This window comes from Callithrix jacchus, chromosome 6 (genome assembly GCF_049354715.1).
Source record: "Callithrix jacchus isolate 240 chromosome 6, calJac240_pri, whole genome shotgun sequence".
In the NCBI taxonomy this organism is placed as follows: domain Eukaryota; kingdom Metazoa; phylum Chordata; class Mammalia; order Primates; family Cebidae; genus Callithrix; species Callithrix jacchus.
This window is the reverse complement of record NC_133507.1, coordinates 37,767,192-37,781,960: the sequence shown is the minus strand read 5'-3', so window position 1 is coordinate 37,781,960 and position 14,769 is coordinate 37,767,192. Positions and strand designations below refer to the sequence as shown.

The 14,769-nt window shown below is 38.8% G+C and overlaps 1 protein-coding gene across 9 annotated transcripts in view; it reads right to left on the bottom strand.

Moving 5' to 3' along the window:
• Window positions 1-2,452: 2,452 nt before the first annotated feature.
• STAT4 (signal transducer and activator of transcription 4) overlaps window positions 2,453-14,769 on the bottom strand; it is a 113,698-nt gene continuing 101,381 nt past the window's right edge. For 7 of the 9 annotated variants that reach the window (XM_035304216.3, XM_035304220.3, XM_035304214.3 and 4 more), the window contains 10 exons: window positions 12,425-12,508; window positions 11,677-11,775; window positions 8,658-8,793; window positions 7,074-7,123; window positions 6,739-6,833; window positions 6,326-6,462; window positions 5,788-5,979; window positions 4,299-4,365; window positions 3,828-3,936; window positions 2,453-2,741 (listed from right to left, as the gene is read on the bottom strand). In XM_035304216.3, coding sequence (XP_035160107.1) covers window positions 2,715-2,741; window positions 3,828-3,936; window positions 4,299-4,365; window positions 5,788-5,979; window positions 6,326-6,462; window positions 6,739-6,833; window positions 7,074-7,123; window positions 8,658-8,793; window positions 11,677-11,775; window positions 12,425-12,508 — 996 coding nt within the window. In that variant the 3' untranslated portion in view covers window positions 2,453-2,714. The remainder of the gene's footprint in view (window positions 2,742-3,827; window positions 3,937-4,298; window positions 4,366-5,787; window positions 5,980-6,325; window positions 6,463-6,738; window positions 6,834-7,073; window positions 7,124-8,657; window positions 8,794-11,676; window positions 11,776-12,424; window positions 12,509-14,769) is intronic. The other 2 variants (XM_035304222.3, XM_035304221.3) reach the window with 2 other exon arrangements.

Below are 14,769 nucleotides of genomic sequence, written 5' to 3'. Positions count from 1 at the left end.
TTTTGGGATGGGACTGTTTATCCAAAATGTGTACCACCATTACATCTTGAAAAGAAACAACTTGTTTTTGATTTTACAGTTTCATACTTGGAAGGAATTTGCCTTGAGTCTCAGATGAGTCTTTGGATTTTCAAGTTGATGATGGAACAAGTTAAGAGTTTGGAACTATTGAGAAGGGATGATTATATTTTGCAACATTAGGAAGACATGAGTTTAGGGGGGCCAGAGGAGGAATGCTATAGTTTGGATGTTTGTCTCCCCAAATCACATGTTGAAATTTGATTCCAGTGTTAGAGGTGAGACCTAATGGCAGGTGTTTGTGTCATGGGGGTGGATGCATGAATAGATTAATACCGCCCCCCATGGTGGGGGACGTGAATAAATTCTTACTCTGTTGGTTCTTATAAGAGCTGGTTGTTATAAAGAGCTTGGCACCTCCGCACTCTCTGGCTTTTGCTTCCTTCCTTGCCATGTGATCTCTACATACACCAGCTTCCTTTTGCCTTCTGCAGTGAGTAGAAGCAGCCTAAGGGCCTCACATGCAGATGCAGGTTCCATGCTTCTTGTATACTCTGCAAAACCAAATAAATCTCTTTATGAATTATCCAGCCTCAGGTATTCCTTTATAGCAACACAAAATGAAATAATATACCCCCACAGAAATGATTTTTAGAGCACAAGAATCACACTCTTGGGAAATAAGTCTTAACTCTGGGGTCAATAATTTGGGGGTCGATAACTCTGGGGCCAATTAATTTTGGTTTTCTGAATCTAAATAAAAATAGCCACTCATTGAGCTTTTATAACATGGCCATTGTCCATATTGTAGAAAGTGAACCACAGATGTCCTTTATTTTCTACCCCCAAATAACAAGGATGACTGTGATCACAGAAAACCCTGGCATTCTGCTACCAGGCTCTATATTGACAAGCTTTTTAAAAAACTTCTGTGAAATAGGTAGAAGTCCATTGTACTTTTGATAAATTCCAAGGAGCAAAGAGCTTCTGCAATCTTTTTTTGTCTAAATCCAATTGTTCAAGAGCACTTCCTGGTAGGAAATTACTTCTTTAAAGATAAAACTGTAATAGTCATGCTCCTGTTTAAATTATTTCATCCAATTCTGCTGCCAGTTGATATATATATGTCAGGCAAATTTTAGGAAACCGGTTTTTGTGGAAGGAAGTAGAGACTGGGAGGATGCCCCTCCAGTAAGATGAACCTTCCATCAAACAGATGCCTTCACTCTAAAAGCATTTGGGAGCTCACAAAACAGTAAAGGAACTGGCCTTGGAGCAGGTGGAGAGTTTGTTCCATAGGAACAATCTAGGAGCCAGTTGGGCACATGTGGGTGGGATGAGATTGCTCAGATGGTATCTCTCTAAGTGAAAGGGCAGGTTATACCAAAAACCTTTTTCCCTTGAACTCTTTTCCATCAAACATTAGCCTCTGCCTGTTTGGTTTGTTTGGAGGACAGGAGGTGGGCAGAAGGAATTGAATAACAGCCCTTCAGAGGGGGCTGCCTTCTCTGACTGCAGTCAGGGCTCACCTTGGAAACCTGGTTCTGGATTTTCCTGCATCTGATCACGGCAGATGCCTCAGTAGATGACTTCCTCACCTGGCGCAGCAGCATCCCCAGGGCTCAGCAGGCATAGAGAACTCTCCAGGTCTTGAGCATTGGAGGGCTCCATGCTATTACTAAGGACAGCAGCTGGGCAATGGCACCACTAAACATCCAGTAGGGGTGGGGCAAGGACCAAAATAGACTTGCAATTCACATACATTACTATTCAGGAAACTACCTACCCTTCCTCTTTACTAAAGAAAATTGAAGGAATGGAATTTCTCACTCTAAATCTCTTTTCCTAGTCTCAGGTTGGATTCATGGGACCAGAGAGACCATTAGAGCTGGGAAGGATCATAGAACACACATAGTCTAACCTCTTCTACAGATGAAGAATGAACAACCTATGAATAAAATCAGTCACCCGTGGCCAGAGCTGTTTTTCTCCTAGTCCTCATTTCATGAGTTGTTGTTTTGACCCGTGTGTCTGCTTATAATACCTGTAAAATCAGTGCAATTGGCCCAAGATACCACCAGGAATGACTCTGGATCCCTCCTCCTGTGATACCAGCAGCTGTTGAACCCCATAGTTGGGATAATGTTGACATGGTACTCAGGAGGCTTCATAATTCAACCCTGGATGTCCTGTGAATTTCTGCTAATGTTCCATCATGATTTTCATCTTGGATCTACTGTGATCACCATGCCTGGTAGCACTCATCACACTGATTGGCTTATTTGGCTTTTCCCTCAGGCCTTCCTGCTGAGGTGTAGGTGTGACTTTGTTATTCTTGACCCACCCTGAAACATTAACATTTGCATTTTCTAGTGAAATTCATAAGTAACACCAGAGAGACAAATCAGAAATAAACCAAACACAGGCAAGCAAGTCCTCTGTTAATATTGTTATTCACACTGGTTTCTTAAAGTTGTCTTATCTTGCAAGTTTATCTGAAACTTTGGTTTCTAGCATTTCAGTCACAACACTCCCAACTGGGGGGTGCCATGACAGTGAGAAGAGAGCTTCAGATGTCAAACATTTCCTAGAACCCGGTATTTACAAAGCTGAAGAAATAAAATGCGGTCGTTGGGCAGACAACAGTCTTTAAACTTTTTCATTTGCTTCCTTTCTTGGTGTGTCAGTTTATCCTGTCATTCAGCAGAATAAGGAGACTTCATCTAAAATTAAAAATGAAAATAATCTTTGAGGAAACTACTGATTTGCAAATAAATCACAATTTCTTGTGTAAATAAACCTCCTCTTTTCTACTAATTTCTCTATAATTTTTCTATTAAAGTAATTTAAGTATTTGCAAAAGTAATTGGGGTTGATCAATCTAAAATACAAGGTACCTTTCAAGTAGACAGAAAACCGTTTTAATAAAAAGGCCTGTTCATCCACCAAAAACATAATGAACTGGGTGCAAAATGTAGCAAAAGTTCAATTAGACATAAATAACTTGATGATTTAAGGGAACTGACATAGAATAAACTATCAAAGGAAAGTGAAATTTTCGTCTATGGAAATCTTCAAGAGGTCTAAAAACCAGCCAGATACAATTTTTTGAGGTTTAAAGTCCCTCCAAGTTTCTATTATATTATTCTGATGTATGTTCACTTTCATGTAAATTGGGGGTTTGAACCCATTGACAGTATTGGTGGATAAGAGAAAATAGGATGTATCCTAACTAACATTATTGCATTAAAGATTATGACTCAATTCTCAAAAAGGAGAGCATTATTATGCTATTGACTGTTATTCATATATTACTTGACCAGGCTCCAGGTTCTTGAAATGCAAGTCATAATCAAGAAAAATTGCAATTTGTGAGGCTTGCCTTGTTAAGACAGCAAACTAGGTTTAATAGATATTAAGTAACTAGTAGACTAGATAGTATACTTGGTTTATAAATCATGACCAATAAATGTTGTTTGCTAAAGTAGAGAGTGGTGGGGAATGAGAGGGCCCACGGTGCAAGCAGGGATAGTGTGCTTGAGTAGGGTATAGGAATATTTTGCCCTCTGGTGGTTTCTGAGGGGAAGAACTTAAAGCAGTTTAAGTAAGTGAAGGTGTCTGCTTTCAACACTCAGAACATCAGCAACACGCAGGACCATCCAGACATCTTTTGTGTTATGCTTATGAATTTGTTCCAAAACATGTGTTTTCTCCCTGCCCAGGCAGAATTTCAGCCCCTTTGATTCACACACCACCTTTGCATCATTGGAAATGCCTTTGACCAGCAGTGGAAAATAAAGGGAACATACTGCAGTTTCAATTGTTGTGGGACTCAGGTTTTCTCTCAGCACCGCATACACACTTGGAGACATGGGAAGAAGGTCTGATGGAGATTGTGGCTCCGTTGAATCACTTCGGCTTAAAGAGATAACAAGGTCAATGTGGACAAGGATTAAAAAGTAATCCTATCTCATGGTGACTTACTGTGTCAGGAACTCATTTCTAGGGCTTCATCTATTTGTGACACTGTCTAATTCATTTCATATCTGAACATTCAACTTGCTATGGAATATATGGCATGTAAAAGGTAAATTTTATAATTCTAGTCACAATAGATTGTGCTAAGTGTGCCATGAAGTCTAGCTTTATGTATTAAAGGAAATGGGATACTGAACATTAAAATGCTTTGCTCTCAGTTATGTGTACTCTGCTCTACCTTTAAATCTCCTATAGGAAAGCATTTACTAAAAGATATTTTACATGTGACTAAGATTACTCACATTGTTGAGATGGGGATAAAAACAGAAGGAACATAACCTTTGTCTCCTCTTTCTGTTGGTCTTGAAACTAGAAAAGAAAAAAGGTACAATGTTGGGGAAAAAATGTCAATATTATCAATAAAAGTGGGGAAGAAAGTGTCTAGAAAAATATTAGCAATGCTAAGAGGAAGAGAGATAATATAGTTGTTCAGTGATCCACAAAAATGTTTTGTTAAATAGGGGACATAATCTTTTAGATAAGTGCAAGAAGAGAAAAACAAATCTCTTGGCAGGCCTAATCTGACTTTACATATTAATGCCTCTAAACTGTGTGGGAAAAATTGAGAATCAACTATATTACCTATCTTCTGTTTCATTTAAGTTTGATTATAAGGACTGATTGAGTCAGGTTCCGGGAGATAAAACCCAGTTATTTTCATTAAAATTGACAGCAATCAGAACCTTATGATTACAAACGTTTTTGAAGTACAAACGTCAGTGTTCCCGAAAGTATCTTTGTACTGTAGTAACCGTCATGTGCAAGCCTCACCTTGGAACAATTCCCCAAACTTCTGTGGTATACCACGCTGAACCAGTATTTGTTCCAATTTCCCAATCCTAATTTGTTGCATTGATATTTGTTATTTCATTTGATTAGCTGTTGAAAGTCATTGAAGAGCCACTGGTTTTTTGCTTTTATTTTCTTTTGTATTTTTGTTTATTTCAAAGGGCATGAAGTCAGGTGGCTGCCACTCTGTGAGTGACAACTGTAGGATATTCTACATGATGGTACCCAGAGATTTTGTTGCTACAGATGAAGATTTTTATGGATTGTATACACTTTCATTAAAGAAAGAGAATGGTGAATGTACCTTAAAATTACATAGCAATTTAATGAATTTTCTTTTATGTATTAGAATAATATTTGCTGAAGGCCTGTTTTGGCCAGGCATTGTTCTAGGTCCTTAGGATACAACCAGGAAAGGCAGGCTGGGAGTGTGGGAGGAGGGAGAGGATGAAGCACAGATTCACAGATACCCTCCCTGGAAAATGAACAAATACCCTGAGGTGCAAGACCACAGTAAGGTTAAAAATATGAAACTTATAAACCTGGGGGTTCCTTTGTAAAATACAGACTTGCTTTGCTATTAAAAGCGTCTCATCATTATCCCCTCTTTCTTTTCCTTTCCTTTAGTCATAGACATGAAGTCTGCACCACTTCTGTCTTGCGAAGGAGAAAACTGAAGCTCTTCAAGTGGCCCTGAGAGGCCCCCACAGCCATGGTGAAGTCTAGTTGCAGCTGCTTATTACTTTGCTAGTGCTAGACAGTCCAGCGGTCCCTTTTCAGGAACTGCTGACATACCACTTCATTTCTAATACTTTGACCTCTGTATGCCCCTTAGATCTTACAAAAATTAGAGTAAACAAAAAGTGGAACTTCATTTACTTTGCTCCAATATGAGGTTATTTTCCAAAATCTTCAGGAAAAAAAAAAACAAAAGAACCTAACCTTCACCAAGCTGGGAGCTGTAGTGTTTACTGAAGGCTTTGTCTTTGGGAATGTCAGGATATAGGTACTTCAGAGGGTTTTCAGGAATGTTTTCAGCCATGATAACTTTGTAGTCTCGCAGGATGTCAGGGAATGGCAGAGCAGACAATCGGCCTTTATTGTAGGGTTCTACAGAGTGGAATCTCACTTCCCCTTGAAAAACAGAAATTGGAGAAATATACAGGGTTCCTGTACATATTCCTTGTGACCATTTTTTCCTGCCCACATTATGTTCATGTCACTGGAGTGACTTGTCAGTTCATATCACTTCAACGTCAGACCTTCTGCTGTCTGGACAGTATAGACTGTTCATACAATAGAACAGTGTATTTTGGAATTCATAGGTACCCTGTTCTGAGACAGCTGCAACAACGAATATTCAGACCCACTGAACACATGACAAACAGATCAACACACTATTCACTTACAAAAACTGAAAGACTAGTAACCAAATTTAAGAAAACGAATTTCACATAAATAAACATTAGTAAGTATATACCATTTTCAGAATGGTCCACCCAGGTGAAAGTTATTCCTCCGAGATGGCTTTCACTGAATCTTAATAAAAAGGTACCAGGCATTTTATCCTTTAGCAAGAGCCGTTCTTTCTCTTTGCTAACAAAGCCCATGACATACCTAAAAATAGAACATGCATGATTTTATCTGATCATTAGTGCATCTACAAAGAGCAGACCTAAAGTTTGTTTTGAGTATAATCAAAAGTCATTCATATCTGAAATACTTATATGTAGATTAATATACATAGTGATACTCCAGGAAGAATAAGAAATTGCAACTATTTTTTTCTATGGTACCAAACATGGATAAGAGAAAAAGAAATAGAAGAAAACCAATGACAACAGAAAAAAAGAACATAATTAAATCATATGAAAAATATAGCCTATAACTCACCCGTCAATCCAAAGGGGAAGAATGTGTTTCTTAATTAGATCCAATATTGCTTCAAGCCATGTCCAAAAGGTAAATGATTTACCAGGTAAATGTTCCTATAGGAATAAACAAGCACTTTAAGACAATGATTATTTAAGTAATAATGTTGATATAATAATGTAAGATAAATTTTTCAATAAAATATGATCTTTAAACTGAAGAACACCTTAGTTTCTTTTAAAAATATCCTTATCTGGGAAATTCTCAAAACCTCAGGTAGTAATATAGAGATTTAGAAAGGCACATTGTATTAAAAACATGTATCTAAATGATGTCCCCCCCTCCCCTGTTTGTACCTTGCAGAACTTGGCCCAGGTGAGGTGACCATCACTGTAGCTAGAATGGCCTGAAATGAAAGACAATAATGAGATTTTTTCATTCAACAATGAGACGTTTCAATTTTGTACTCAATTTAGATATTTTCCCTCTTCCCTTTCAAGCATTTCTTAAGCACCTGATATGGGTTTGCAATGTACTGTTAGGTACAGTACAAATATAAGACATCATCCTTGCTCCTAAGAAATTTATTATCTAGAAAAGAAGATTTTTGGTGGAGAAACTATGGTTTAGAAAGCAGGTGAGTATCTAGGATATGGGTGGGTAGAATATAAATTGTCAGAGGAGAGGAAGGAGAGAAAGAATAATTTAGGACAAGGCATGATGGTCACAGACATGGCTCATATAGGAGACAGGAAGAACTGCCTAATGTTGGTGAATGAACATTATAAAACAAATTTGTGTAAGTTAGGTGTAACTAGATTACCAGGAATGTTGTCTATTAAGATGGAAAAAATAGACTAGAAATCTATTAGACAATAAGTAGCCATTGGCTGTTTTGATCCAGGGCAGTGAAAGGATACAAGTGTTTACATCTAAAGTTTTAGGGAAATTATACTCCTAATAATAATTTGATAAAGGTCTGAAAGGATGTGATTGCTATCTATACTACATGTTTAAAAGCTTAACAAATATTTATTGAATGCTTACTATTGCTGCTTACAAATTAAATAAGGATCAAAACATGTATTTATATTAAGTAAACTCTGTAATATTTTCTGAAGTCCTAATTTATTTAAGTACGTATTGATCCAAGAGTAGGCACAAGTGGCAACCATCCCAGCACCATGTTAATCAAGCTTAAATCACACGATTCTACTTCTGCTGCACAAATGGATCTTTGGCCGTATTTTAACTAGAAATGCATATAGATCTAATTTTAACTCTTTTTGATGCTAAATATGTTAAACCCTGACTTGTCAAAATGCAGCTCTCTTAGAATTCTTTTAGAAAAAGTTTGGATTATAGTTGGTACATGTAGTACCAACACTCTAGTTTGCAAACTTTAGAAATCTCAGTCAAAGCTGAAACCTTCTTGGTATGCAGAATTAAGTATTACCCAGGTGTTTTAAAATTTCTATTACATTTCCTGGACTTTGTGAAGGAATCAGTCATTTTCCAGCTGGTTAATGTCAACTGAGACATTAATATGAACGATCAAGGCACGGTTAAGGCTTCACATCATATTTAGTGGAAACAGCCTGGAGACTGGGGTGAGGAATAGACAGGGAGGGCCTTTGGACCTGCACAGGTCTGGTCTGTGGCTTGGTTCTGCTGTGTACTAGCCACGCATCCATGGCAAGTCACTTAACTTCTGCACTCCAATACACTCATTTATAAAATAGATAGAATAAGGTTAGCCTCGAAGACTTTTCTGAGAATCAAAGATAATATAACACTTAGCTCTGTGCCTGGCAATATAGTAGGCATTCCATAATTATGATCATCATCATTATTATTAATAGTAGTAATAGCGTCCTGGTTATTTAAAATGCTTGAGCACCAAAAACAGAGGCAAATCCTCCCTATCTACCAGCTCTCACCTGTAAGCTTCTCTGCCAGCATATTGAGTTGATCTGAATTAAGGCCACGACCAACATACGACGAAAACTGCCAGCTCATCACCTCCAGTAGTTGACTCAATGTGGCAGGTGGAGGATTATTAAAGAAAACCAAGTTCTGAAATAGAATCATGATGATGATTTGTTAATTATGTTACAGTGGGTAGCTAGTTACATATGAGCAGGGCAAGAAAGGTCTCCCCCTGTTCTGCACACACACACTAGGAGTGTTGGGTGAGCCATTAGGTGATGGTCAGGCAATTATTAAGAGTGTCTCAAAGTCATAATTGGTCACAGCTGGTGCCAGGGAACGACGGTGTCCTAATAGAAAACACCTAAAACCAATCAGCAGCTTCCCAGTAATATCTCAGGAGTAGGGAGAAGTAACACAAGACCCTAAGAGGTTGAGCTTCACACTTCGTTTCTCAACTCGCCCACTTGGCCCTCTTCCAAGTTGTACTTTCCTCCTTTCCTTCCTTTTCCTACTGTTCTAAAGCTTTTTAACAAACTGTCACTCCTGTTCTGAAGCTTGCCTCGGTCACTCCTTCTGTCTTATGCCCCTCAGCTGAATTCTTTCTTCTGAGGAGGCAAGAATTGAGGTTGCTGCAGATCCATACAGATTCAATACAGCCAATAACAATTACACCGACGACACTGTAATTCAATATATTGCATTCCTAATTTAAACTCTTTAGGCCAACCTAAGTTAATATAAATTATCATCTCATCTCTGTTGTTCCTAAGAATGATGTCTTTTCCTAAAAGTCTCCTTGTTCTTCATGTATATATATAATCAGGCTCCATCTTACTTGAGAAGAATCACTTGACATCTCTTTAACTTTTCCCTGTCAGTCTACCAATGCAAGTGCTTAACACTGTCCAACAAGTAATTTGACAGATACTCTTTTCTAGAACAATATTCATCCTAAACAAAACTTATATCATGTTATTTAATTGGTTTATCATGGGGTTGGCACAAGTTTTACCTTGACCAGACCAATCATCCCAAAGTGTCAGAAACAGTAAATTCCCAGGTCAGGGAAGGTGATCCTACAATATTAAGATTAACCTCAGATTCCTGTTTTATGGACAGCATAGTAGTCTTTTCTTGTTTGCTCTAGATAATTTAAAAAACAAAAACAGAGAAATGATCTTGCTATGTTGCCCAAGCTGGACTTGAACTCCTGGGCTCAAGAAATTCTCTTGCCTCAGCCTCTCAAGTGGCTGAAACTATAGGTGTGCACCACGGTGCCCAGTTAAATAAGAAAATATTCTGTGTGGTCAACTACAAACAAGCTTGTGCCAGAAATTGGCCAACAACAGTGGAACATACGACCTCTATTCCAGATTACTGGAAAACAGATGTCTGAAAGTCAAGAAAAATGTTCTAAGAAGAGGAAAGAAAGAATTCAGAAATCCAATGTGTTGCCTGGAGAAGGCCGTTGCAAACATGAGCTAAACAGGGCTTAGATTAATCAAGAAAAAGAACCAACTCAAGAGATTTCAGAAGGTGGGAATAAAAGAGGACAAAGCATCCAACAAAGAATGGGCAGTAGGAAGAGGAGGAATGAGGAAAAAGAATTTCTAGGGAGATGGTTTTATGTGAACCTGGGAATGGTGCCTGGAAAAGTGACCAGAAAACACAGAATACAATCAAGGCCTAAGGACGTAGGTTTTGAAGCAGGACAGAATCAAGAGGAGAAACCAGGGTTAGTTGTTCAGATTGGTTCTGTAACTAGGCTGTGAATCTGTATTTTAACAGCTGTATATTATCTTTAGCTCTAGATTCTCATCCTAGAGCCATGTAAATCTGGGGTAATGTGTGTGATGACTTTGGTGCCTTTCTTACAAAAGGAGGTTGCTGAAGAAAGCTAAGTGCAGCACTGCTCTGTGAGGCTGGAGAACAGAGAAGAAGCCCATCACTCCTACTTCCTGGAGTTGGAAGAAAGCTGAACAAGTATAGTCTAATGGGGATCAACATTTAATATCAGGGGCATTGGCTGTCCTTCACCTTAAAGACCAGGTGATTTATCTGGTAAGTTCTACTCTTTTGGGGGTACTCTGCTCAGTCTTCCTCTCTGCAGTTAATTTTTCTAAGATGCTGGGGCACTTGAGGAGGAGAAGGAGTAGGGCTGGGTCATTTTTCTCGTTTTTTCCTTATTAGAAACATTGAATTAAGAAGAAAGAACACTTACAGCTGATTCATTATGATCTCATTCTTACCGCTGGGATCTAAAGTACAAGAATTCTTCCCTTTGGTGGGAACATTTGCTTTGAATTAAGAAGAAATGTTGTTATTTACATTTGACCTATTTTCTCCAGACCTTAGAGGTTTCCAGGACAACACACTGAGGTTTTGAAGGAGGGGTGCAAGGGGAAGTGCTGACACATGTTTTTTGCCACTCCCTTCCCTGGTTGTCTTATAAGAAGAACATCTATTCACTGCTGGCTTTGTGACTTGAGGCCAATTTTGAGTCAGTGTCACAACCACCAGATGGCATCAAAACCCAGTTTGAGCCTAGGATGGATGAAATCTGTAATTTACTTGAAAAATGTGTGCTGTCAGAATATGATTAGGCAAGATTGATGAATATTCTAATTACTTACTTGGAAACCACTTCTCCACCTTTGTAGAAGAGACTTTATGTACAAGGTGGGACCAGAAGCAGCTGAGGAGGAGTTAACTAAGAAGTTTCCCCCAGCTTAGTTAATAGAGCCATAGAATGGCCCTGGAACTCTTATACACATAGTTGGGAACTGACCAGATTCTCAGAAATAACAAATATCTGTCTGTTACTTTTGCCAGCAGAACTCTCTCAGGATCCACAAACATCAGAACATAATACTTTACATATGACATGAGAGGAAACACACAACTAGAAATAAAGCAACTCTCACCCTCACACCCCCCTGGCACACACATCTTTTGATGCAGATGTATTTGTTGGCAATAAAACAAATCAAATAGAATTATAGAAGGTGAGGTAGAAATAGAGTCTACCTGGGAATCGTTGGTTGACACGTTGTACCAAATGATGGATGCCCAAGCATTAGGTAACTGACTGACATTGGAAATCATCACCACAGGCAATGAGTTGGTCTGGTTTGGGGGGAAAAAAGCATGACTCAGGAAATCTCAGAAAACAACCAAGAATCTGAGCAACAAATTATTTAATGTACATAGAGTTCATAATACCCTTGAGCTTTTTGTTTTATTTATTTATTTATTTATTTATTTATTTATTTATGTATTTATTTATTGAGACTGGGTCTCACTCACTCTGTCACCCAGGCTGGAGCGAAGTGGCATGATCATCACTCACTGAAGCCTCCACCTCCTGGACTCAATCAATCCTCCTGCCTCTGCCTTCTGAGTAGCCGGGACCACAGACACATGCCACCACACCCAGCAAATTTTCGTATTTTTAGCAGAGATGGGAGTTTAACCTTGTTGCCTAGGCTGGTCTTGAATTTTGGGGCTCAAACAATACACCCACCTTGGCCTCCCAAAGTGCTGGGATTACAGGTGTGAACCACCACACCCAGCTATGCACAAGCTTTTGTCAATTATATGTAACCAGAATATTATGTGAACTAGTGAACATTTGACATATTGATTTGCTAAATTAAAACAAAATAATGAATAGGGAATGTACAAAAACCTAGAAAATACCGAGTTTACATCTATAAATGCTGACCAATTCCTGCAGATGTCATTAGTAAATAGTATATGTTCTTTAAACATCTACCTCCAAATCCATGGTCAGGCCATAGAGGCAGATCTGTGTTTCAAAGGTTATGGAATGAAGTTCTTCCGTCACCATGTGACACCCCTAAGGGAGAGAGAAAAATTGTTACCTCCCAAATGCATATTCACTATCTAGTAGAAGCCTTCTTTCTATATAAATTAATGCATTCATTAATAAATTAATAAAATAAATGCCCCCAGACAGTCTCTATTATAGAACATTCCCTCTTATTGTCTTAAAGTTATATACAGAGTTTGGAAAATCTTCATTTTCCCAAACAGAATGATTTTAAGTCTTCAAAACAAGATAATCTATGGCTTTAAAAACTAGCATAGCTTTTTATCAGTTGAAATTTAGACAAGTTGTTCTTTAATATTTGAAAATTGGTCCTTTTGATTTACCAAATGTTAATAAAAACAGTCCATATATGCATAGGCATACAGACACAAGCCTTAGTGTCACAAGGAATTTGTTTAAAAAGAATGCAAGACTTCCTCCTGGTTTAACATGTAGGTGGAGTACATGTATTTTCCTCTGTTCCCTCTGTTCCCTCCCTACCTTACCTCCAATAAGGTAATAGCTGGAGTTTTATTCATTTTCCAATAAAGTAAAACGGTAATCTAGATCCCTGAGTAAAAGGTTGAGGAGTGCAGAGTGAGGGTAGAACAAAGAACCCAGAGATTGAAAGCACTGAGTGCCCTGAGGCTGCACACTGTAAACCAGGATGTGCTTTAAGACCCTCAGTTCAGGCAGTGAGGTCTCCTACCCTCCTGACCTGGGCAGAAGAGGGAGATTTGCTCTTTGGGGCAGACGAGTCAGAGGAATTACAGAGGCTGTTTATATTCTGGGAACAAGGTCAAGCTGCAGGCAGGGGTTAGATGCTGTGTGTGCTGAAGAGAGGAAGGTCCTGTGAAAGTTTACAGTTGAGCCCATGCTTGTCCCTCCTCCGACATCTAGAGCCAGGCTTAAAATCTCTTGGAAATGTATCTGGGAAGTGGACCAGACCAAGGGAGGTAACATACAGATACTGCCTTCTACACCCACCACCGCCCCCCAGCAACACATTGAAACAGCCAGATTCTAATAATCACCCTAAGTCTACAGTTCCCAACATGCACATAGAATATTCAGGCAGTTTTTTAGTGCCCTTCTCTTTATTATTAATAGCAAATTGATGATCATCAGGCTTTGACAAAGCCTCTCACGTGAAATGAGGATGCAAAAACAAAAAACTCAGAGGAAAAGTAAAAAAAAGAAGAATATAAGAAAACAATTAAAAAAAGTCTCCTGTATTCAGCTCAGTCTATTCAATAAATATATGGCATGTTGAAGGAGCAAATCAACCATCTCGCAATGGGAAGACAGTGCTTAGACACTGATTTGAACAAGCCAACTGTAAAAAGCCTTTTTTGAGGCAATGGAGGAATTTGAATACAAAATAGGATTTTTTAAAGGAAGGCTTTTCAAAAGTTGTTATGTTTTTTGTGATAAGGGTATTGTGGTTAGATTTAAACATTTCTTATAATCTAAAGATACCTGTTGAAGTATCTGTATTATACTATACTATCTGGAATTTAAGAACTCCAGAGGAGGAACGATCCAAGATGGCTGATCGCTAACATCTCAGGATTGTAGCTCCCAGTGAAAGCACAGAGAACGAGAGGACGCCACACTTTCAGATGAATTTTTGTCGCTCGCGGACCAGAAGATTCCCAGTGGAGGAGCCCCACGGGTCGCCAGTGCGACTCTTGTGGCCGGCGCGGCAGCTCTTGGTGCAGAGTAAACAGGACTGGTTCCCCTTCTGACTGATGTTTGGAGCTCTGGGAAAGCAGAGTCGCCTATTACGGACTCAAGAAGGAAGCCAGACCAGAGATTCCCTGGCAGAAAAGCACCATCAGTCTTAACGCCGCTGTTTTGGCTGGCGCAGTGGGTCGCTCAGATTTCGGCCCTGTGAATTAACAAGTTGGACATCCACTCAGAGACCTAATTTGAAAGTTGGTAATTACAAAGACGACAGGTGGATAAACTTACAACAATGGGAAGAAACCAGCATAAAAAGGCTGAGAATACTCAAAATCAGAATGCCTCTCCCTCTACAGAGGTTCACAGTTCCTCATCAACAAGGGAACAAGGCTTGATGGAAAACGAGTGCATTCCATTAACAGAATCAGGCTTCAGAAGGTGGATAATAAGAAACTTCTGTGAGTTAAAAGAACATGTTGTAGCCCAATGTAAAGAAACTAAGAACTTTGAAAAAAGGTTTTACGAAATCCTAATGAGAATAGACAATTTAGAGAGGAATATAAGTGAATTAATGGAACTGAAGAATACAATACAGGAACTCC